Genomic DNA, 25,812 nt, shown 5'->3' with positions numbered 1-25,812 from the left:
TATATACATACACACAGACACACACACACGCATACATATATACATATACATATATATGTGCATAGCCATACACACACATATATACGTACACACACACACACACACACACACACACACACACACACATGTATGTGTATTTTCTGTGTGTTTGATCTTGGTATCCTGGAATCACTGCGTACTCTAGTCTGAATTATGGCACTAGATATCCATTTCCTAATCACAGTACCTATGAATGTTATCTATATGGCAAAAGAGACTTTGTGGATATGTTTAAGTTAAGGATATGAAGATGGGGAAGGTATACTGGATAAATTATCCAGGTGGGTTCTAAATGTAGCCATGAGTATCCTAATGAGAAGGTGGCTAAGGAAGTTTTGACTATAGAAAAGAAGAAGGCAATGTGATCAAAGGGACAGAAATCAGAATGTTGTAATAACCATGCTAATCACAAAGGGCAAGCTGGATATAGCTAAATATTCCAATCATGAAGCGAAGAAAATGAAGATAACCCCCAGGTGTACTACTGTAGGGACAAAAAGACCAGAAAGAAGAAATACTACAGGAGCACTTTGCATGCCCCATGGCTCAGCTCTTCTTGGTTGGGCCCTTTATGGAAAAGTTAGAGTGGATCCAGAAATAAGGGGAAGTACTTCAAAACTAGCTAGGCTGCTGTAAAACAGCTGGGCTTCTTGTGACTCACATGTGCTCCTGCTGTGGAAGGGCCCCCTCCCCTGGCAGGTGAAGGGGTCAGATGACATGACTGGCTGCCCCACTAGTGGTTATTCAGCACACCAGTTTGGAGGATGTATACCCAATCATCTGAACTCGGCATCTGGATCTTTTTTAAGCAGGACTAAACAGTTGCTTCTTGTTTCAAAAAAACTTTTGTTTCTGTTGCTATTTTCAGGTCCAAGGAAAATGAAAAACCATGTGAATGCACAGCAATTGAAACCTTGCCCCTGTTTTGGAAGAGATGTAACTTAGGGTTTCCTTAAAAGGAGTTTTTAACCATGTACCCCATTATGTTCACATTTCATTGGAATAAGGAGGAAAAGAGAAAGAAAAGAGGAAATACAAAGAAGAAGGAAAAAAAAATAAAAGTATGGGGGCAAGAAAGTCCAAGAAAGAAAGAAAGAGACCATAGGGTGCTTGTGCGTGACTCTCTTTCATATGGAATTAATGGTGGTTTAATGGGGTATGAAAGGATGTTTTACTGGAAACAATGAGGAACAATTGTCTAGCTCACGTTTCATTTCACAGGTCATTATTGCATTAAGAAGTAAATCGACCAAGTCCGGTAAATAACATTCTGCGTATTGCCGAGAGCTTCAAACCAACAATTTTAGCCATCACAAACTAATATCTCTGTCATTTTAACCCTTGAAGGGTTGTGCTAGGGGGCTAAACAATTACAGCCTTCACCCAATTCTAGCAGGTGAGCATAATTCATTGCCCCTCTAGTCCCTTCTTTTGCAAAACCCAAGAGGCCATATTTTAGCATTGTTGTTTTGTTGATGAGCCAGCCTTAGCCAAATGCAGCTCTGGTGGCCTTGAAAAACAACCCCCATTTTAGTGAGTGCTGCAGGCATCTTTAAACAGACTGCTTCCTTTGCAAAATTAATTGCTGCAAAAAGCAGTGCTCCCTCATCTAAGCTTTTGCAAGCTCATACTCAGCTGTTTGGGCGGGCCATAGATGTGCCTGAGAGATCCCGGGAAAATGAGCTTTTTTCCTTTATTATAGAAGTTCACATTTGTGTCACCAAGCATCATCAGGCACTGGACATCCAGAAGTTCCTTAATGCTCAAATTCTGGTTCCATTAACTCAGGAACAATTGGAGGATGAGGTAAATGCTGGCAGTAGCATAGTAAAAAAACATCAAAGATGGTTTATAGTAAACAATCATATTTAAAATATAAGTAGTAAAATACATATTTAAAATGTATTTCAAAATAAAATATTTTCTTGCTTCAACTTGTGACAAAAAATAGACAAAATGAGGTTAATATTCATAGTGTTACATACTCATGTCAAGGTCAACCAGGTTGTACTGATAATTTCTTCCATTAAAGCTTGATATTTACCCTGCAGAATAAATACGGAGTTATACACATTTCCATAATACTTTTGAAACAAGATAAATGAAGTCTACCTTCTTTCCTGAAAGAAAAAAACTTGCAAACATAACATCAGTATTCCAATTTCTTATTTCTTACTCCACCTTGCACAACTTAAATTAAGGCCTTAGAAGAACTACAGCATGTCCCCCATAAAATGCCCTAATCCTGAATACGTGAATATGGCAAAGGGACTATGCAGCTGTGATTAAAGATCTTAATGTGGGGAGGTTTTCATACAATTGGAGCATTTGGAAGTAGAGAACTTTCTCTGGATGGTATCAGAGAGTTGTAGAAGAGAAAACAAGAGATTCATACATGCAAGTTCACTCTTGCCTGCTTCGAAGAGCAAAGGAGTCACAGACAAGGAGTACAGGCACCCTAAAAACTGAGCATAAACCACAGCCCACATGGAGCAAGGAATTGGGTCCTCAGTCTTACAACTACATGGAATTGAATCTGACCAAGAACCTGAGTGAGACTGAAAGTGAATTCATGCCCAGAAACAGAAGAAAGTTTTTCCAGACAGCTCTGGGACAACTAAAATCAGTCAAGTTCACCATACTTTTGACCTACTGAACTGTGAGACAATAGAAGGGAATTGTTTCAAGACATTAAAGTATTATTAATTTGCTATAGCAACAGTAGAAAACTAATACCAGAACCAATAAAGGTAGTGATGTTCAAACGTTCAAAGTCACCATCCCAAGCAGAGCCATGATAAAAGGTAGCAGCAAAGGCAATGGAATAGTAGTCACTAAGAGTTACTTCATGCTTATCCCATGCCAGGATGGAGCTAAGGTCTTTATATGCAATCTTTCTTTAAAGCTATCATGTTGTAGGTTCTGCCCCTTTGCCTATAAGATGGTCAAACACAAAGACAGAATAGAACTCAGATGTATAGATAGATTAGTTTCCACATGGGCAAGGCATAAGGAAAGTTGCATCCTACCAACATCACCCAAAAGGGAAGAGATTATTACCCATAACCACATTTTAAAAATTAGCTTCAAGTCCATTTCTTCATGGCAATTACTTTCAGAAAGTTACATTCAATTTTTATTAATATGTCTCCTGTGAGGGAACAAAGCAAATTGGAATTGGGTCCCACTGGGAGTCCTTAATTCCATAGCAGAAAGATTGGCTGCTAGGTCTACGAAAATTTCTTTTCTTCTGTTTCCCTTTTGCTGGCATGCTATACATAGCATCCCACTCATTTCTCAGGATTTCCATTGGTCATATAAATGAGCGTAGTATCACTATACTTATTAAAATAATAAGTAGTACATGCACATGACTTTTTAAAGAATGGCAACTTCCCAGTCTTTCCCTCTGAGAAATGGTACAAAAGATCAGGATAGCAGAGGGGTAAGAGGCAGGGGATCTTTTCATTTCCAATGTATACGTTTTACTGTTTCATTTATTCATTCAATGAAAAAATCTGTAGGATAATTTCTTAAAAGTGGAGTCACTGAGACAGAAATATAGGCCTTCAGATGGTGAATAGATGCCAAAATGCAAAAACAAGTAATATTTGAAAACAACATTTAAGAATTGTTTACCCACACTTTCCTCAGCACTGAGAATTATCACTTTTTATTTATTGGCAATCTGATTGTTAAAACAATAACGCTTTTAATTATAGTAGCAGTGGCCATTGTTGTCTTTACAGTAGTGGTAGACATTTTATTGAAGTTTTCTCTTTTAATCCTTAAAGAATCATACGAGCATGTAGTACTAATATCTCTGCTTCCTAAATGAGGAAACCGAGACTTAAAGAAGATAAGGGACTTCCCTGGAGTTGCACATGTAGTGAGTAAATCCAATTCCTGCAACTGTACCCAGTGCAACAGTTTTACTCTGCTTTGAAAGAAATTGGATTATTTGTTTGTTGACATTTGTATTTATTTTTCTCTATGAAATGCTTTTGGGAATTTTTCCATGTTTTCTCAAAAGTTTTGTTGCTTTCGCTCTTAAATTTTAGTAAAAATTCATATATATATGTATATATATATATGTATTCTTATATACATACATATGTATATTTATATAAGGAAATTATTCCCTAGTCATATTGGTTACAATCCTTTCCTAGTTTTTAGTTTCATTCTAGAAATTATTTACTTTATAGAAGTTTTTAATTTTATATAATGTTTTTCAAATCATCCTCTATTTTCTTGATTTTAATTCATAAAAGGAAATATTTTCATCATTTTTTGATTATGAAACCTCATCAATATTTGTCACAGACAAAATTCTCAATGCATTTGGATTCATTTCTTTGGTTTTGTTGTGTTGTGTTGTGCATGGGGATTGAACCCAAAGGCACTTAACCACTGAGTCACACTCCTAACCCTTTTTCTTTTATATTTTGAGACAGGGTCTCACTAAATTGCTTAGAGCCTCACTAAGTTGCTGAAGCTGATTTTGAACCTGCAATCCTCCTGCCTCAGCCTCCTGAGCCAAAAGCCACTCACCCACTTACTTCTGATTTTTAAAAATTATAGTGGGATGAGACAGACATCATTACCCTATGTACAAGCATGATTACATAAGTGGTATGAATCTACATTGCACACAACCATAGAAAGGAAAAGATGTACCCCATTTGTGTACAATGAATCAAAATGCAGTCTACAAACATAAAATAATTAAAAATTATTTTATCAACATTTCTATTTCTAGCATATTTTTAATTATTGTACTTAAAACATCACAAACTAAGACCAGTTTTCGCACCTAGTGTGAATGTAAATACAAATATAAATATATAAATAAATAAGCATATAAGTAAACACTGAAACTAGATCAAAGACTCTTTCAGCTGTAATTCTAAATACTGGGGAGGTTGAGATAGTAGGATCACAAGTTCAAGACCAGTCTGGACAATTAGTGAGATCCCTATCTCAAAATAAAAATTTTAAAAAGGTCTAGCATATACATTAGTGGTTTCACATACTGTGTATATTAAAATATTAAAGGTTCTAAACTCTAGGATTAAATTAAAAATACTTTTTAATACTGTGTTTTCTAGTATTTCTCACAGAATACTTGTTGAGTCTACATATTTCATTCCTTGCAATTAGTGAACTTCAGAATACATTTTGGGAAATATTGCTTTATATTAATTCATTAGTCTTGCAGGAAGACATGTCAGTTGGAAAGAAATTATAAGATTTTAGCATCTTTGATTTGGATGGTTCCTTGAAGTTCAATAGATTCTATTCCCCATTCAGTGCATAGGTGACCTCTACCTTTATTTTCTCAGAAAGTTCACATACTTACAAGGCTGCCTGGTGTATTTTGAATGAGTTTAATTGATAATTTTTTAAAAATTAATTGGATAAAGAATTTTCAAAATTTATTTGATCATGGACCATATTTTTCACAATCTTCTGATTTAATGGGGAATATTCTTGGAAAATGCTAATATAAATTATGCATTAATTAAGTCATGCAATGTACTTTGTGGAAGAGTTGACTGTCACACTAGAATTCTTGACTTTTCACTCATTTATTTACTCATTCAGTAAACATTTACTGAGTATGTACTATGCTCCAGAAATTGTACTAAAAATTCAAAAATGTTTGCCTTCAGAGTTGTTTTAGTCAACTTTTTCACCACTGTGACCAAAAGACCTGAAAAGAACAATTAAAGGAAGAAAAGTTAATTCTGGCTCACAATTTCAGAGGTCCCAGTCCATAAATATCCAAATCTATAACTCTGGGCCCAAGATGAGTCAAGACGTCTTGGTGGAAGGGCATGGCCGGAGAATGCTGCTCAGAACATGGTACCAGGAAGCAGAAAGAGAGCTGTGTTCACCAGAACAAAATATAAACCCCAAAAACAAATCCTCAGTGATCTATCTCCTGTAGACACTCCCTACCTGCCTACCACCTAGTTAATCCTTATCAGTGGGTTAATCCTCTGAATAGGTTACACCTCATACTTTAACCATTTCACCTCTGAAAAATTCTTGCTTTGTCTTACATATGAGTTTTGGGGGAACACCTCATATCTATACTATAATATTGGTACTTGTCTAGTGAAAAGGCAGACCTGTACAACAGTGGCAGTAGGACTTGAGAAGTACGGTAATGGAGTTAGCGACAGGCAAAGAAGGGTCATTGAGAGCAGGATATCCACACCATGGGGGAAAGGCAGTGAACATTTCACGGGAAAGGTGTTACTTGGCACCACAGAGTACAGACCTGCATCTGCTGTTTCTGAACGCAATGCCTTTACTTGCCTTTTCCACACGTGCCTTTTCAGTCTTCACCCATAGAACTCGTTGCAAATTCCACTTTCTCCCTAGTGCCTTTGTCTACACCACCAACTACATATGATTTCCACAGTGTATTTTGTGCTGATTTTGGATCAACTATATTCCTCCATTTCAAGGCCTATCATGCCTCCCACCATGTGTAAGGGCAGGAATTGTCTCTTGATGGTCCTTCTTGGATGCCCTAAAAGTGCATGGCACCTTGCTCTCACTGAGTACTCAGTAGACACTGTCTAAATTTGGCAGGGTGTGTGTGTGTGGCGGGGGGACTACCTCATTCCTTGAGGGAAAAGGGGAAGCTACGGTAAAATTGCCACAATAAAATTTTGACCTCATGACCAAAGTTACTTCTCTGTAACTACTTCATTGTCATCAAACAACCTCCAGTGGTTAGAGCTGTCAAAATTTGCTTTGTCTTAGATGCAACATAGTCCTTTAATTTTGTACATAAAGAAATGATCATCTGTAAATATAAACTTGTATTGAATATAAATAACAAACTGAATGAGACATTTTGTGATTATTACACTGCCTTTCAAAAAATGCTAAAGGAATTGATAGTTACATTTTAATATTTGCTATCAAATACAGTAGAAATATGTGAATTATTTAGTTAAACATATCTCTGAACAGAGTTGCACCAGATGATTTAGACCACATGGTAATTATCTAGAAGTGGTTATGAGCCCAAGTTTGGAGTCAAATACAGTTTTAAATTTTGTTCTGCACATTCTAGCTGTATAACCATGAAAAATTAGCTAATATCTCTGAAACCTTATTTCCTCAAATGCTTAAAGGGAAAAATAATCCTTATATGTTAAGGTTGTTGTAAGGATAAATGAGAATGTTTATGAACTACTGAGCATAATGACTGGCACATGGAGTATACTGGATAAATGGTAATGATCATTATTACTAGTTTGGGTGGATGATTGCTGGAATAATTACTCAGTCCCAGTAAGCTTTGTACTTGTTGACGGAGCTTCATGAAAACACTGATAGATTTAAGACAGCTAACAAAGAATATAGAGAAAGAAGGAAGGAAACTTGGATGGTAGACATTGGATAGAATATAGCACAGTCTTAAGAACACACTTCAGTCCTGAGTCATTTGTTAATTAGTCATTTGGATAAAGTACCTATGGTCTCCATATCAGTTTCCACATCTAAAAAATGGAGGCAGTAAGAGAGTCTCTCATAGGATAGATCCTGTTAATGACATTAAGTGAGATAATTTATGTAAAGGTCTCAGCAGTGAACCAAGAATACAGTCAATTTTTAAGTGTTAATTATTGTTAATGGCAGATTTGAAGAGTAAGACAATCACAGTAATAAAATGTCCAGACTGAGGAAAGGTAAAGGAAATTGTCCCCATGGATCACATGGCTTTTCATGTCATCCTTTAAAAATTGCATGTGAAAATCATGCTACCACTCAGCATGGACTACTCCAAAAAGCCATCAGTTATTGCTACGCCACTCACTGCCTGGAGACCAGGCAAGTCCTGGGAGAGTGAGAAAATGAGGGGAAGGAAAGTTGCTCTTCGGGTCTTACAAAGTATCACTAGAAGCCTTATCCTCTGCTTGGGATAAAAATCCCTTGCAGCCACATATCCCAAAGAGTCTAATATTTTCTGAGACTTCACTGTGCCTTTATATTTTAATACCCTGACATCTGGAATCCTAAAAGTCTAATGTTTAACCATAAATATCTGCTGAGATTAAAGAGCTATATACCAAGTTTCAATCTTTGGGGCCTATAATTGCTTGGGAAAAGAGAATGGTATTTCCCCCTCTAGCTAGAAGAAAAAGACCTCTGCAAGCACAGATATTGGCAGACAAATTTTCTAACAACCGTTTCCTCTCTCCATTCTGTCCTCTCATTTTCTCCCGCCCTCTCCATTCTCTCATTTTATAATAGTGTCTTGCTGTCACTCTCAGGACAAATGGGAAGAAATAGAAGCCTAGGAAGCTTAAAGAAAAGACACATTTCAAGATCTAGCAACAGAGAGTTGAGGAACTGCTCTCCACCCTGCCTGTTAAGCACTGAGCGACGTCTCTGGTTCCTACAGTCCTCCCTTTATTCAGTTAGAAGTCACTTCATCATGATGTGGGCTGACAGTCAAAGGCCAACTTTATTTTCTTTTTTATCAGCCTAATCTTTTATTTTTGACTTGAGACACAAGTCACTCTTAAGCTCTCACCATGGTTTATAACTTTCTTGAGAAGTGTCCAAGAAGTAACACAATTTGATAGATGTTTTCACCCTCTGGGTAAAGAATGGGAAACTCACACCTGCCCTGAAGGTGGATTTGGTCAAGAAAGTGCTGCTCGAATAACCCTAATTTGATGGGAATAACGTCAAAGAGACTGTGGGAAAAGCTTATCATGAATTTAGTTTTTTAAAAATAATGATTCAACATGGACTTTAAAAATAAACAATATCAAACACATTTTTATTCGGTGATTTGTGATGAAAGTGACATTTTGAGGGCATTTGGCTCACCTCAGTACTAGAAGATATCTGTGAAAAAGTACAGGTTTAACACATTATTTTTATTCCAAGACGTAATCTAGATTGCAAACATTCCTGTGTCTTTTAAATTTTTTTCCCTTTCACAAATCTATCCAGTGTGTATATATGTAAATGTTTATGTCTGTTAGTATTTGATATGGAGAACTAATTCTTGATTACTCATGAGATATTGAAACTGCTCCTCTTTTTAAATTAGAAAATATTGTCTTCTTAATACACTGTCTATGTCCTTCAAAGGGAATATGTAAGTCTATGGCAGCAATTTTAAATATAACACAGCAGAATCACTTGCAGAGACATAGGATGGGGGGGTAAACACAAAGGGCTGGAATTCACACAACCCTACTGAGTCAAAATTCTCACACACACAAATGAACACTCAATGCCCAGATGAATCTGATGATAAGCCAGCCTTGGGAACCCCTGTCCTGATCAGATCACGAAGAAATATTGGGGGTTTTAGTTTTGTTTTACATTTTCTATTGAAGACAGAAATTAATGTAAATTCATACATGTAAGCTATCATACAAACTAGACATGTGAAATGTAAGCCCCACGTTTTGCATTTTGTTTATTAGATGGAACAGACTCTATCAAATGCTATGTTTCCACCTTTTGATGCATAATCCCTTTCTACCTCATTGTGGGAAAGTACTGTTTTTTTCTTTTCCTTTTTCTTTTTTCTTTTTTTTTTTTTTTTGTTTTTTGTTTTCAGTACTGGGGAATGAACCCATGGCCTCACACATGCTGGGCAAGAACTCTACATTGAGCTACATCCTCAGCTCAAATTGCTATGCTTCTCAATGATAACTTTCTACAATTATGTTTTTGTTAAGCAATCACCAAGAGCCTGTGGGCCAGTACAGATTGGTGGGGCACTCGTACGGGACAGCACCACTAGAAGACCCTCTTGTCTCAGCCTACACCACTCCCTGAGTGCATTGCCTGCTTGGAGCTTGTTCCCATCCACTGGGCAGTCACTCCACAGCAGCCAGTAGGACTTTGCAGAGAATTGATAGAACCCTATCACTTCCTTCCTGAACTTTCAACACAATCCACAGAAATAGAGAATAAAACAGTGGTTACCAGGGAAAAGGGGTAGAAGGGAAAGGACATGAGCAGATGTAGAACAGTGAACAAACTTGCAGATATGTAAGGAGAATAAGTCTAGAGAATGTACCATATGAGTGCTACCATTTAATAATATTGTATTATAATCAAGATTTTTATTAAGAGTCAATTTTAGGTGCTCTTGCCACCAAAAAAATGTGAATATCTGAGATGATGAATATGCTAATTTGCTTGACTACAGCAAACTTTTCTCTGTGCATATCAAAACATCATAGTGTACAACTTACACATACATAATAAAATTAAATAATTACATTTTAACAAATTGCATACCTGTTAATCTGGCCTATAAAGGAGCTTGATCCTGTCTACCTGCAACTATTTCTCTCATTAACTACATGCCACTCACACTGATCTCCTTTCCAGCCACCCCTCAGACATGCTAAGACCATTTTTGTCTCAGAATCCCTGCTCTGGCTGGTCCTCTTCCCTGGGAATCTCCTCCCTCTGCTCAGAGTAGTGACTTCTCACTCCTCCTTCCATTTTTAATTGAAATGTACCTCTCTTTCAAATATCTACTTCCACACCCGCCCCAGACACAATTTTACTTCTCTAGTCTAAGACACTATTTAGTTTTCTTCATCCCTCTTATCTCTACTATTTTTCATGTATAAGTTCTATAAAAATAGGGATACCATCCTGGTCATTATATGGTTTCCATATAGAAAGATGCCTGTAGATAGTAGTTAGACAAAAACACATTTGTGAAATGAAGGAGAATGTCAAACTCAGCACCTAGCACACAAAAGTTGCTCAAGTAACACTAGATTCTATTTAACCTCCCTCCTACCTTCTTCAGCGTGTCTGAGAAATTGGTGAATGCTATCAAAACTAAAGCTATGACTTCTTTCAGTCCCCTTGCACCAGCAGGAGTCCTCCCCATGTATGAACCAATCTGTGAGGTGATGCCATCCACTTTCGGAGGGGATAGACAAGAGATGAGTAAGAAGTCAGAATGCAAAGCCCTGATATAAATATTCATCTAAGTGAGATATTAATTTCAAGGCTTTGTTTTCTCCAAGTGATTCTGGATTTACAGATCATCAGATGTTTCCATAATCAAAAGAAATTCTTTACAGAATAAAATGCAAGTAGTTTGCAAAGGATTACCTGTTTGGGATTAGCTGTCTTGCACTCTATTACCATGCGTATTTTAAAGTTGGCTGCAAATGCAAAGTTACAGATAAGTATAAAGCAAAATTAACAGTTCACTTTTTCCCCTGGCTACACACTCTGCACTCCACAGATAGCAAAACACTGGCACAGTGTTCCTACTAGCTGATCTACATGGATGGTTTTTGCTCCTGATGCCTGACAATATGCTTGGGACTGAGTTAGTACAACTTAAATGGGCAAATAAAATCTGTTGTTTCAAAAAAAAAAAAAATCTGTTGTTTCTAAATTCAAAGTAAACCTCAAAGAACAATGGATTCCAAATGGATTTGAGATATTTGTTAATAAAAGAGATAAAAGACATAAGGATATGACAAGCCCAATGGCATTAGGAGTAAACTGAGCCTCAGTTCTAGTGGTTTCCACTTCCACCGGAGTCACATTTCTTTCTCTGATTGACAGAAGACCCGGAACTGCTGTCTTAAAAATACAAAATAGAATTCCCTTAAAATTAAATTTTTGCTTTTCCCATCTAATAGACTGTGGACAGGAACTAGAAAGTATCTAAGAAAGAATAGTTTAAAAATATAAATATCTTGCCTTAGTGAAGAAAGGAGTTACTCATATTTTGGAAATCAAAGGAAAATACTACAAATCTATTAGTACCTAGAAGGCACCATTGACTCAATGTTGTCTCCTTTGTTGAAAGAGGACATGGATTATTTTCCTAGTACAGCAAACAGCAGATTCCACCTTGGGAGTCCTTCAGTTGGCACCTATAGCAACCTCATTTTGCAGCTTTATATATACACTCAGCCAGTCACATATATGCACATACGAGTCCACACCATGATAGTAAATGTCAGGTTATATTATATCACCTTCCAGAGTTCTATTATTGATTCATGTTTCATAGCCACAGCAGAGAGCTGAGAAAAATCTAACGCACCAGCCTTGCAAACAACAACAACAGCATATTTGTGCCTAAACAACGCATTTCATATCATGGTAAGCAACCCCCTAAAGTTCATAAAAATGTTCTTATGATTTAAACATGGAGCACTGGATTTATATTTGAGTCCTATTTATAACAGATGTTTTCAATGCCACACCCATGTTTTTGGCACTCACCTTTGCACACCAAAGAGTGCTACTGCAAAAACCTATGACTTCCTTCTAAGAAAAAAAAAATTATTTTCTGGCTGCAGGAAAGAGTACACGTGGCCTGTGGTAAGAGAAAGCCCAGTGGCTGGAGAGTCCATATGCCCCGAAGCATCTCTCATTCTGTGGCAAGAAGGGATGTAACTTGTAAGTGCATCATTAGCTTCCTCACAGTTTGGTTGGGACCATGTGGGGCCCTGGAGTTCCCAGCAGAGTTGGGCTTCAGCTTACACAGTGTTAGCTAGTTTGATAATGCATCCTTTATTGGCTTTATTTCCCAGTCTCACTTCCCACTTCCCTACTGAAGTTTTCTGGGATTAGCCCCATAAACCACTTGATTCTAAGTTTTACATATGAAATAAGGCAATATCTTCTGTCCTTTTTCTTTTCTCTTAGGATGAAATTTAATTTTCATTAAATATTACACAACCCATATCCCTTGTTATTAATTACACAGAAATGTGTCCCTTACCAAATAACAAGTCCAGAAAAGTCCCACAATCCATGGGCTTACTTTAAAGCACAGGGATGGTATAAACACTGATGAAAATGGAATGATTCTTGAAATGAATAGAAAATCTTACTAGAGAAAGATTTGAGTAGATCTAGCAGTAAATGGAAGAGTAGCTGCCTATTATCTTTTTCTTTTCAACTCTCCACATATTTTTTCTTTCTCTCTTTCCCGCTCTCTTCTCTCTCTGTCTCTCTCATATATATACATATATATGTAATATACACATGTGTATATGTATATATATATATATATATATATCTGAATTTCATTCTTCTGTGCAAAAAAATGTATTTGCTGGTTATATTCACCAATATAACCAATATATTGAAATGAATATTTACTTAACCTTTCCACATGCTCAACATGACTTTAAAACCTATAGTCTGCACAGCATGTCACTCTATTGAAAAGATAAGTCTTTAATATACAGAAAGATGCAAAATGAATATAAAAAAGTATAACTGTTCAAACATAGAATTTTATGGAAAGAAGTATATACCAATATACTAAAAGTCAAATTTTATACCATCACAGTAGTTTAGATGGAAGAAAGATGCAGTCAAGTAAAAAGATACCTAAAATGGTCTGCATTATGAGCGTCCTATTAGAGATAAATTTATAAGCCAATGACCTGAAGGCCTTAATTTCTTCTGGATGCTCTTGAATGGTTTGAAACAAATACTACTAACATTCTTCCTGGTTATCCATATCCAACCATTTGATGAGCCAGTCAACCAATATTTGTTGGGTATCCTCCCAAATACACATCAGTAAGCCAGACAAAATCCTAACCCTCATCAAGTGTGTGTTTTAAAGGGGCAAATCAACAAGTAATCTATTATATTTGCAATATACTGTCAGGAAATGATACTCTGACAAAATCAATATAGCTATAATAGAGCTGGATAATAATAAACAAAAACTTTGTCTAGATGAGTGGTTGTGGGTGGCTTCTCTGAAGTGTCATTATTTGAAAAAAGGGAGGGAATCAGTTCTCAAAGAAGTGATAAGGAGATATTCCATGCAGAAGAAATAGCCAGTACAAATGCCCTGAGCTAGGGATAAGTGTTTCATATCAAAGGTAAAATTAAGAAGACCATGATAGGTAAGCAAAGAGGGAGCCATGGGGGATGAGAGAAAGAGCAGACTGGAGCCAAATACCCCAACTCTCCTCGCAATGTAATTTGGATTTAATTCTGATTTCATTTTGTGTGGATGAAAAGCCACTGGAAAGTGAAAAAAGATCACTCTGGCTATTGTGTGAAGATTAGACTATGGACTAGTGATATTAACTGAAAGTTATCACCATTGAATGAATGATATTTCCATCTGGGTCCTGTGGAGAAAAATTAGGGAAAAGTAGGAAAAAGTTCTGAGAATATAGTCCCAGGACAGGCATATATTCAGAACTTAAAAAGGAGATGAGAGACCAGAAAAGAAACCTTTAAAAAAATTAACAGAGAAAGCAGGAAAAATTCTTTAGATTTGCCTGCATTAGGTTCCAGATGAATTCAAATGGGAATTCAGAGTGGAATTGTAGTGGAAATAAAAACACAGCGGTCTTTCCAGGGACCCAAGTATAAAAAATGATATGCAAAGCAACTCTGGTTGTATTAGAAAGAAGAAGGAGTTCTGAGCACAGTGCAGTTTAAGGGACACTTGCAGAAAAGGGAGACAAACCTCATGGTGTCTATTGTACCAGCTGTCCAGAGTGAGAAACTTTAAGTCCTGGTAGAAGAGAAAGGTGGGCTCAAAATCTGAAAATCCTGTGCAGTAGATTCTGTTTCCACTAGACCACACAGCCAAACTAGCTCCTTCACACACATGCTAGCTCTACCACTGTCATGCTGTGCAGACACAACTGACCTGCGTTGTAGAAGGATCCAGTCCATTCTGCCTCCGTTTTAGGAAATACAGAAACTGGTGGAGGCAGACCTAGGGCTCCCCCATCCATATCCTTGAAGAGATATTTTCTTGGACTGTTACAATCTGATTCAGGGCAGATCACTCTTTCCAAATCTTTCCTATGAAGAAAGATAAAAAAGCAGCTCTCATTTCATGATAGGCAGCAAGAAGAAAACATTGGGTAGTGCTAAACTTGGGTAAAATAAATTCAACAGAATTGTATTATTAATAATATGTTAAGTAGGTATGGAATAAAACTCCATAGAAAATAAGTTATTTTCCAGTTACCTAGTCAAGAAGAAAGAGAATTTTATTAAACAAATATTCCGAATATCTGGTTATCTAATCTCTATATAAATTACTGAATTTCTAAGAAGCAAGGTACAATATATGTTTCTAACTCTAATATCTACTGAACACTATAATAATTTCTTCATAGAACTTTGGAGTTTGAAGTATGTTAGGATTAGCTCTGTAAATACAATTATATTTAAACTACATACAAACAGTAAAAATAGATATTCTCATTCAAGGATCTATTGGAAACTACTGCTGACAGGTTGGAGAAAGCAATAGTGATATAGATAGATACAATCCCTACACTTTTAGGATTCATTTATGTAGGGTATAAAAATAAATAATAGGTCTACTTATAACACTGAATTACAAATCATCTATTTTACTTATCTAGTATATTTAGGTGCCAATAGTAAAAACGTTAAATATTTATTGTATGTCAGCAATGTGTTGGTATTAGCACAAAGAATGAAGTGTCATGTAGTGTTGTGGTTTGAATGATACTGCTTCTCCAAAATTCATGTTGAAACTTAATCCCTGTGCAACTGTATTGAGAGGTATGGCCTTTGGAGTATGATTAAGTCATGAGGATAGAGTTCTCATGAATGGGATTAGCACCCTAATGAAAGGGCTCAATGTTAAAGAGAGTGCTCTTTGCCCTTTTGTCCACTCTGCCACGGGAGGATATCACATTCCTCCCCTCAGAAGGATGAAGCAGACAGCATCCTTCACATGACACCAATTATGTTGGTGCCTTGATCTTATACTCTCCAAATCCAAGAACTGTAAGAAATTAATTTCTTATCTTTACAAATCATCTAGTCTATGATGTTTTGTTAAAGACACACAAACTGACTAAGACATGCAGCATTACAATTACTGCAATCCATATCATGAGAAATGAACAGAAGAAAAATTGAATAATAGAAGGAAAAATGATTATATATCATATAATAGAAGAATATATAATAGAAGGAAAAATGATTATGTATCAGTTAGGTACCTAACTGCTTAGGTACCTAAAATGATTAAAAAATGAGCATTGAAAAAAATAGACTAGTATTAAGCCAAATGCATAAACTTTCTAATTAGTGTGGTTTCTTTGGATTATTTTCTTACAATTAAAGGACTTTCCCCAGTGTTGTGGGAAAGCATAAGTAAGCCATACTCCCAATTCCTAATTTTTTCATTCTTTCTTAAGACAAAAGGTTTCCCTAATTTTCATATTCTTGCAAAAACTTTCAGATCCTTTGTCCATGAACAGTAGTACCACCGAGTTGGAATGTGAGTATTTGACTATGTCTCGTCATTCAGCTCAAGGATTTTGGGGAGTAGACAGAATCTCCTTCTAAATGCTTGTGTCTGCACAATAGCTCTCAAGATCTCTGCCACCTCATAACCAGGGTCTCTTTCTGAAGACCACTAACACTTCATGAAAGAGTGAAGAATAGAGCCAATTTGTTTCTAGTGATTTTGAAAATATTTCAAAAACATCTCTCTAATTAAGACAAAACTATAAAATCATATCAATAAATAGTTCACTCCTTCACTTCTACCTCTTTTGTCAGTCAAAGGAAGTGCCATGGCTTAACCCAGACTCTGGGTTAAGTGGAAGAAAACAGTCTCTGCCTAGTTGTGAGTGATTTTTCAAAAATCATGCAGGAAATGACAAGAATACAGGAGGAGTAAAGAATTGAGGCCATTAAATCAGTGTACCATTCCATTCCAGGGAGAGTTATTTCTAGATCTTTGCTGATTTCATTCTTTCTTAAAAATATCTGGGGATTTGAAGAATTGCCAAATACTTCAAAAACATAACGTATTCTCAATAATAAAAGTGGTACCTGTGGTGTAAAAGAGGAAAGTAAAACTTGTTCTTGTCTTTCATCCTTAGCATTCTGGTCCTTTCTGCAATTATTGGGTGCATGATTCCAGGGTTCTCTGCATTTGGCAGAATACAGATGTCCAGGTCATCACTAGAGCAACTCTTTACAAAATTAGAGAAGGTGACACCTGAAAAAAATTTTTAAATATACCAAAATATTATATCACGTAAGCCATCAATCACAAATATAGATTACACAATGGCATATTCCCATAATAATGGATATCCCAGAGTCAATTTAAGCTACGAAGGATAGGTTCAGGAGTTTCCATAAATTCTGATATAAAATATCTATAATTTTCAACACATGGAAATTGTATAAAGAACAAAAGAGTAGCCTAACACATTAAAGTCTTGAGAATAATACCTTTTATCAAAGACTTGATCAAAATCCATTCATCTTACAATAAAACTAACTGCCAGGTAAACTAAGTGAATGGGGGGTGAGCACATTAATCCAAAAATTATCTGATAGAAGAGGAACTGCACAAATTGTAGTACAAATATGATTTTATCCTTAGCTGCTCAACCTTCTACTAGTAACATTACATGAGACATAATTCCTGCATCCCAGTTTGCTCACTTATAAAACAGGATAAATTGCACCTAGTAAAAGAGTTGTCAAATAATCAAGTTAGGTAATTGCAATGAAATATCTCCAACATGTATAAACCAATTAACTGGAATAACTCACTGTCACTGTAAACCACATTGTGGCTATAAAAACAGCAGCCTATCAATTGGACATAAGCACTAGACTACACTGTACCGTTCTGTTGATACAATTTCAGAATGCTATTTAAAAGTCTCTGCACTCATGTATGAAACCCTCAGATTACCTGGATAAGTCTAAACATCCTACCTTCAAGTTTCATGACTCCTGAAACTGAATGGCCATTCCTCACTTTGTGCCATGGCTCCAAAGGCCACTGGTTCGGTTCTGAGGTGAACACAGGCCACAGAATACCAACTCGGCCTCCTCTAGGGTTGGGAGGTGCTCGATCTGTTGGTGTCACATTGGCAGAGTAAGGCTTCATTCTGTCCTGAATGCAGTCAAAAGAGGAGCTGGTGGCCACAATGGCTGAATTCCTAAGCACAATCTGCACATTTTTGATGGAGCTCTGTGGAACCGGGATCACAAACACTGCTGCCAGAAGACCAACAGTATTGTCTACCAGAGTGATATTCTCTATCTCCACGCTATTCTCTACGTGTACCATCACACCATAGTCAAAGTTCTTGAAAGACAGGAAGCCAGAGATACAGGTACGGTTGTCTGGTCCACTTTCCTTATACAGATGAAGGCCATGAAGGCTTGAGTGGGCCACGTTGCCAGACCAAAGCACTTCAGAGGAGCACCTGTGTCCTTGTATGTGAAAGCCAAGTCTCTCTGATCCTGCCACAACGTTGCCATGGAGGTTGATATCCTTCGCCCGGTTCACTTTGATTCCTGCCACCCAAACGGAAGACCACACTGACTGTGTCATCAGAACTACAAGGTTATTAGTGAGAGAATAGGCTTGACCCTCCAAATCAATGCCATGGCCAGCTGCGCCAAACACTATATTGTCATTTAAAATTAGTCCATGACTCCCAGATGCATGAATGCCCCCACCACAGCTCTGGTGTATAGTAGAAGATATTATCCAGGATCCTGCTGATACACTAGTGAACTCGATGGACGAATACGATGGTGAACCAAAATTCTGAATTTCCACATTTAGAAGTTGAAGGACACCTACAAACAAAACACAGGTCATCAGGCCTCTTTCCCATAAAAATGCAGAAGAAAGGTGCACTACAGAGCATCAGGACATGCGATTTTTAAAATTAGCAGTTGTAAAGCACTACACCAGCACTACATTTCACACCATTGATTCTCACTAACAAAATACATATCACTGGGAATATCGAATTAATTCCTGAAAAGATTCCATGTGCAGTTTGAAGAGTCTGGTGTAGGATGAGGAGAGATGAGAGGAAATATAGGGAAAAGGGAGAGGTTTTGGATATAGGGATAACTGGTTTAAAGATTCTGTGCATTTGTGGAGGGCTCGGTCAAGGTCCTGGATAAGAATGAAGGGAATGTGTCTTCCTGGTCTCTCACCTGAGTCAAGTCTCCCTGTCTTGTGAGCCCAGGTAAAAAAGACCATAGCCATCTCCACAAAAACACTGTGTATATGAATATAAAGAAAAACTCTATAAAACACTCCAAACATTTCTTAAGAGAAGTACAAGTGCAAACTTTACTTGTGCCCAATTGATATCCAGAAATCTATAAACATACTACTTGATGGAAATATGACAGAAGCCATAACACACTTTCAAAATCATTTAAAAGACCCTGTGGAATCTTTTCTGTTTGCTTATCCTAGTCACACTTTATTTCCTGTTTCACCTTCATAATAATAAGATTTTCTACAGCTTTTTTATCAGGAGAAGATAGTAAATTATTTAGTCTCATTGAGGATTTTATTTGTACTGTTTGAAGGAGATATTGTTACCATGGAAAAATATTCAGCCAGCACATTGATTTTAAAATATAATGAACATTAATAAGTCAGTGTATATATTCCTGGTAAAATAGGTAATAACATGATGACAGGTGAATTAATATAAATTCATAATAAAATGAATTAATAACTATAATACCTAACACTAATGTAAAGTTCATTATGTGCTAGGCCCTATTCTGATTCATGTATATATCAAATCTTAATTTCCAAAAATATCCTATGAAGTAGGTATAGTCATTATACCCATTTTGCTGATAAGGAAACAGAAGGAAACAAGCTAGGAGTGGGAATTGGGCATTTTCTGCTCACATGAAGCTGTACTGCTAACCTATGCAGCACCCTAACCAGAGTGGGAGTTGTGAGGTACCAAGGAACCAAATCTGAAGTGGATTCAGGTAACAGGCTATAGCTATATGCCAAAAATGCATCACACATTCCTTGCTAGTTAGGGCACACCTTGGGCACTCATTCCTTTCTTTGGTTTTTGATTTTTTGAGGTACCGACAAAGGTAAAGTAGAAAGTTATTTCTTCCATTAAAAATGAGGACACCATGCATTTAAAGTTTCAATTTCACTGTTTTAGTAATTGTATTTAAAGCTCAAATGTAGTCCACTTCTTCACTTCTCCACTGCCTTTTTCACAGATGAAAAGTTAGAACCCTTGAAAATCAGCTTCTGTGAAGAAGTAAGCCCTGTGGGAAGGGCACAAAGTGACAGACGTGCAGGTCTCCTTGTGACCAGACAACAGGATTCCAGCATTTCTCAACTGATACTGCTTGAAGAGGAACCAGTAGACTTTATGGAAACGTTCACAATGATAAAACATCCGAAAGACACTTATTGGGTGTTGCCTTGGCACAACGGGCATCAAATGCAAGAGTGAGTCGATGCACAAATAGCTTGCTTTCTATTACAGATGGTAGCTCTAGTGTCTCAGTCAAGACTTCATATCAGTATTATTTTAATTATTTTATGTCTTTTACTTGCATGATTATAATTCACAGTTTTAAATGGTTCAAGACCTTTTTACCTGCATGCAGAGTAACCAATGACTAAAAATTAATCAGTACTTAAAATATCTTGAGCAATTATTAATTAATACTTTAAATATCTTGAGCAATTTTATGAACAATTAAGCAACAATGTATTCCTAAGTACTTTCCAACTTTTCCTTTGAAAATCACAAAAACTTTCTAGTTAAATGTTATTGGTCAAAAGGAGGAGAGTGATGTAGCACTCTGATATTAAGGTAGGAATTGTCCTGGTCTGCTTTTCAGCCCTATAACCATTCAACACCTATAGGTGACATCCCTGCTGATCCCACCTGATGCAGGCTCTGGTGTATTTAGGGGTAGACTGGGGTGGGGGTAATAAAAGAAAAAAAGAAAAGGAAATGAGAGCTATTTTTCCCCATTTTTTAATATTAGAACATGATACATAAGAGTTGGCTTCATTCTGACAAATTCATACATGCAAGGACTTTTTATGTTTATTTTTATTTTTTAAATTGAGATTCATTGTACACAAAAGGGGTACAACTTTCATTTCTCTAGTTGTACACAAAGTAGAGTCACACCATTTGTGCAATCATACTTGTACAAAGGGTAATGATGTTTGTCTCATTCTATTATCTTTCCTTCCCCACCCCTCATTTTCCTCCATATACAATCAATCCTTCCTCCATTCTTGCCTCTCCTCACTCCTACCAACAGTTTTGTATCATCATCCACTTATCAGAGAAATCATTCAGGCTTTGGTTTTTTGTGATTGGCTTATTTCACTTAGCATGATATTCTCCAACTCTAACCATTTACCTGCAAATGCCATAGTTTTATTTTCTTTATGGCTGAATAATATTCCATTGTATATGTATACCACAGTTTCTTTATCCATTCATCAATTGAAGGGCGTCTAGGTTGGTTGGTTCCACAATCTACCTATTATGAATTGAGCTGCTATAAACATTGATGTAGCTGCATCACTGTAGCATGCTGATTTTAAGTCCTTTGGGTATAGACCAAGGAGTGGGATAACTGGGTCAAATGGTGGTTCCATTCCAAGTTTTCTAAGGAATCTCAATGCTGCTTTCCAGAGTGCACCAATTTGTAACCCCACCAGCAATTTATGAGTGTACTGTTTTCCCCACACCCTCACCAACACCGATTGTTGCTTGTATTCTTGATAATAGACATTCTAATTGGGGTGAGATGAAATCTTAGAGTAGTTTGATTTGCATTTCTCTTATTACTGGAGATGCTGAACATTTTTTCATATATCTTTTGATTGCTTGTAGATCTTCTTCAGTGAAGTGTCTGCTCATTTCCTTAGCTCATTTATTGATTGGGTTATTTGTATTCTTGGTGTAAAGTTTTTTGAGTTCTTTACAGATTCTGGAGACTAGTGCTCTATCTGAAGTGTGTGTGGCAAAGATTTTCTCCCACTCTGTAGGCTCTTTCTTCACATTGTTGATTGTTTTCTTTGCCAAGAAAAAGATTTTTAGTTTGAGTGTATCCCAATTATTGATTCCTGCTTTGATTTTTTGTGCTTTGGGAGTCATGTTAAGGAAGTCTTGTCCTAAGCCAACATGATGAAGATTTGGACCTACTTTTTATTCTATTAGGTGAGGGTTCTCATCTAATTTTGAGGTCTCTGATCCATTTTGAGTTGAGTTTTGTATAAGGCAAGAGTTAGGGGTTCTGTTTCATTTTGCTGCATATGAATTTCCAGTTTTCCCAGCACCATTTGTTGAAGAGGCTGTCTTTTCTCCATTGTATATTTTTGGCACCTTTGTCTAGTATGAGGTAACTGTTTTTATGTGGGTTTGTTTCTGTGTCCTCCATTGGTCTGCCTATTTTGGTGCCAATACCATGCTGTTTTTTTTTTTGTTTGTTTGTTTTTTTTTTTTTTTTTTTTTTTACTATTGCTCTGTAGTATAGTTGAAGGCCTAGTATTGTGACACCACCTCATGCAAGGAATTTGATTTCAATCTCCCACAACCCCTTTTCTTCCCTCCCCCATTCTCCTCCCTCTACTCTACTGATCTTCTTTTTGCTTCTTTCTTTCTTTATTTTTAATTGGTACTTTCTACATATGCATAAAGGTAACATTTCCTTTGGCACATTTATACATGTATATAGCATGATTTTGTTAGATCCGTTCCACATTTCCTCCCCTCTCCCATCCTTCCTCCCTTCCTCTTGTTCTCTACTTTCTACTTCACTGATTTTCCTCAGTATATATTTATACTTTATCCCTAGTACCACTTGCCTTCTTTCCTTTTTTTCTCTTTTTCTGCTTTAGCTTCCACATATGAGAGATAACATTTGAACCTCGATTTTCCAAGTCTGGCTTATTTCACCTAGCATGATGTTCTCTATTTCCCTCTTTTAAATTTTTTAGCTTGAGACAAGATCTCACTAAGTTGCTTAGTGCCTTGCTAAGTTGCTGAGGCTGGATTTGAACTTGCAATGCTCCTACTTCAACCTCCAAGTGCCTGGGATAATAGGTGTGTGCCACCATGCCTGGCCATATGCCAAGTGTTCTTGATCCACTCATCCACTAATAGGCATCTTGGCTGATTCCATAATTTGGTTACTGTGATTTGTGATGCTATAAACATTTAAGTGACTATATCACTACAGTATACTGATTTTGGTTCTTTGGGATCAATGCCAAGGAATGGGATAGCTGAATCATAAAGTGGTTCCATTCCTAGTTTTTTAAGGAATCTCTCTATATTGCTTTCCAGACTGGTTGTAAGAATTTTCAGTCTCCCAACAATGTATGTGTGTACCTTTTCCCCCACATCCTCACCGGCATTTATTATTATTATTTGTGTTCTTGATAACTGCCATTCTGATTAAACTGAGGTGAAATTTCAATGCAGTTTGATTTTTATTTCCCTGATCAGCAAGGGTTGCATTGTAATCTGGAACAGAAATGGCCAGTGGTGAAAAAGCTGGTGAAATATAAAAAAATCTCTTGAGTTTGATTAATATTAATGTGCCAAAGTTGATTTCTTAGTTTTCACAAAGGTACCAGTGTTGTATCAGATATTAACTGTAGAGAAAACTAGGTGAAAGACATATAGGGATTCTTCATATTATCTTCATAACTTTGTTAAATCCAAAATTATTACAGAATTAAGTTCTTATTTAATGAGGACTTCAGAGCAAGGTTTGACTCTGCCATTTACTAATTAAATGATTTTTCTTACTTATTCTTCATTAATTTTATCCATTCATATATAATAAGTACCTAATACATTGCAGTCACCATATTAGGATAGCAGAAATGAAAGGCCCAAACTTACCCTCAAGGAGTTCCCAAACTCATGAAGGAGTTATACAGATAAATAGGAAATTAAATTACAGACTGTTTTCTACTATAGAAAGATAACATCTTTCTCTCACAAAAATATTAGGATTAAATCAGACAAAATTTCCTCTGTGTGAAAACCAGCAAGCTTCCTAGTAGCATTTAACATAGTTTCTTTTTCTCTACCCTTGAGGATAATTTAGAAAACCCTAGATGAGTGAAGTCAGAGGTTTAGATCTGTCTTGATGCTGATGCTGGTTTGGCTCTTGCTTTATCATGCTCAGCTAAGAATCGGTCTTCTCTCCTGTCACAGGACCATGCTCCAGCTTGAACTATAGTCTCAGTTAACTGAGAGCCTATCTTGATGTCCATGTCCTGACTCTCCATATTCATCAACAGCAAAACAGTCTCATTTTCACATGACCAGAACCCAGCTTTCTTCTCAGTCTTCTAGAGCAGGATTTCTCATCCTCAACATTACTGATATTTGACCCAGATATTGCTTTCTTGTAGGTCTGTGCATTGGAGGATATTGTAGGATATACCTACTTGATGCTGGAGGTGCCCAAGTTGTGACAAATAAAACTGATCCCAGATACTGCCAATTGTCTTCTAGGGAATAAAAATGACATCTGGCAAGAGCTTATGGAGCTAGAACTTGTGGAGAGAGAACTTGTTCTATGGACCAGAAATCTTGAACCTGTAATTTAGGGTTCAAACATTGCCTTTTGCCAAATCGGTGACCAACAGAAGGTCCTATGATGAATATATTTGGAAAGTGGTTAGATCCTTTATTCCAGACCTTCTCTGAGCCTTTATCATATTCCTGTACACAGTGACTTTCCAAGATAGAACCATAGAAATAGACTTTCCCAAACTATTTGATCAGGAAGCAACTTTGAAATAATGTTTAAGGAGCACGAGTTTAAGAAATGAGGTCCTAATCAAACAATTTTGCAGCATATCAAAGGGACTAAAGCTTGAATAAAAAAAGATTGAATTAATCCTTAAAGCAGTGGAGAATATGGAAATCATTTTTATTTAAATTTAAGCCATTAATTTATAGCATGAGCTGATGTCTGCCATCAGATATAGCATGCTACTGGGAACAAGTAATAGAAATTCAGGAAAGAGATAAAATTCAAATGGTCATTAAATCATCTATAATTTCAAAGCAGAGGAAATTTCACATCTGCCGAAGATTTTTTTTGAGGTAAAAGTGTGCATATGTGCTGATCTCTGGTATATTATTTTAACATCATACTGAAAATCAAGCACAGATTAGGACAGGAAAGTCATAGCTTTTTGGAGGACAAAGGAACCATCTAATTTGAACATTCTGTATTATAAGTGAAAATTCTCACAGTTGGAATTTCTAACTATCTCAGATAAATAGGCCACAAGTGGTAATGTTTAGCAAATTGAAATTTCATTTACCTGAAAATTCTTCCCTGCTAGACTTCCTGAAGGACCCCACAAGTAGTCTCCCCTTACACGATGTGTCAGCCTGAATTCGTATATTTCGGGTCAATAGTCCAACCTCAGCAGCCAAATGAATGTGTCGGCCATCTTCCATGACATGGACACTTCCTGGGGCAAAAGGAGTTGGGGGAAAAAACCTTTAAAAACCTATTTTGGAAATGGCTAGCTGGGGACCCAGTGCATCTCACAAATGAAAATACTTCTTTTCCCTCAGAAAGCCTACCAACATTAAGGTCTACTTTTCCTCAGGCATTCTTCACAAATGTCAGCTGAGAAATGAAAAATCTGTTCACTTGTCTCTCTTTGGGATCAGAGTGAATGTTTGAGCAAGAATTCATCTCTTCTCAATAACTGTGGGGACCAGGACAGGCCACTGGTACAGAGAAATCAGAGCAGACCTGTCCAATTAGTCAGGTTCCCAACTTCCTTCCTTAAATGGCCACTGTGAGATGGCAGCATTTGGCTGTACATCATCCGCAGACTTCTTTCAGGAGAATAAGGAATCCCAGATCAGCCCAAGCAGTGGCAGAGCACAAGCTGCAATGTATCAGAGTAAA

The 25,812-nt window shown here is 36.8% G+C and overlaps 1 protein-coding gene across 10 annotated transcripts in view; it reads right to left on the bottom strand.

Annotated features, from left to right (window-relative positions):
- PKHD1 (PKHD1 ciliary IPT domain containing fibrocystin/polyductin) overlaps positions 1-25,812 on the bottom strand; it is a 448,592-nt gene that overhangs the window by 98,312 nt on the left and 324,468 nt on the right. For 9 of the 10 annotated variants that reach the window (XM_079147500.1, XM_079147498.1, XM_079147504.1 and 6 more), the window contains 4 exons: positions 25,211-25,363; positions 17,803-18,678; positions 16,900-17,068; positions 14,720-14,877 (listed from right to left, as the gene is read on the bottom strand). In XM_079147500.1, the coding sequence (XP_079003626.1) occupies positions 14,720-14,877; positions 16,900-17,068; positions 17,803-18,678; positions 25,211-25,363 (1,356 nt within the window). The remainder of the gene's footprint in view (positions 1-14,719; positions 14,878-16,899; positions 17,069-17,802; positions 18,679-25,210; positions 25,364-25,812) is intronic. The other variant, XM_079147502.1, reaches the window with a different exon arrangement.

This window comes from Sciurus vulgaris, assembly GCF_902686455.1.
Source record: "Sciurus vulgaris genome assembly, chromosome: 7".
Lineage (NCBI taxonomy): Eukaryota > Metazoa > Chordata > Mammalia > Rodentia > Sciuridae > Sciurus > Sciurus vulgaris.
Note: the sequence above shows the minus strand (reverse complement) of the source record. Positions and strands in the feature narration are given on the sequence as shown.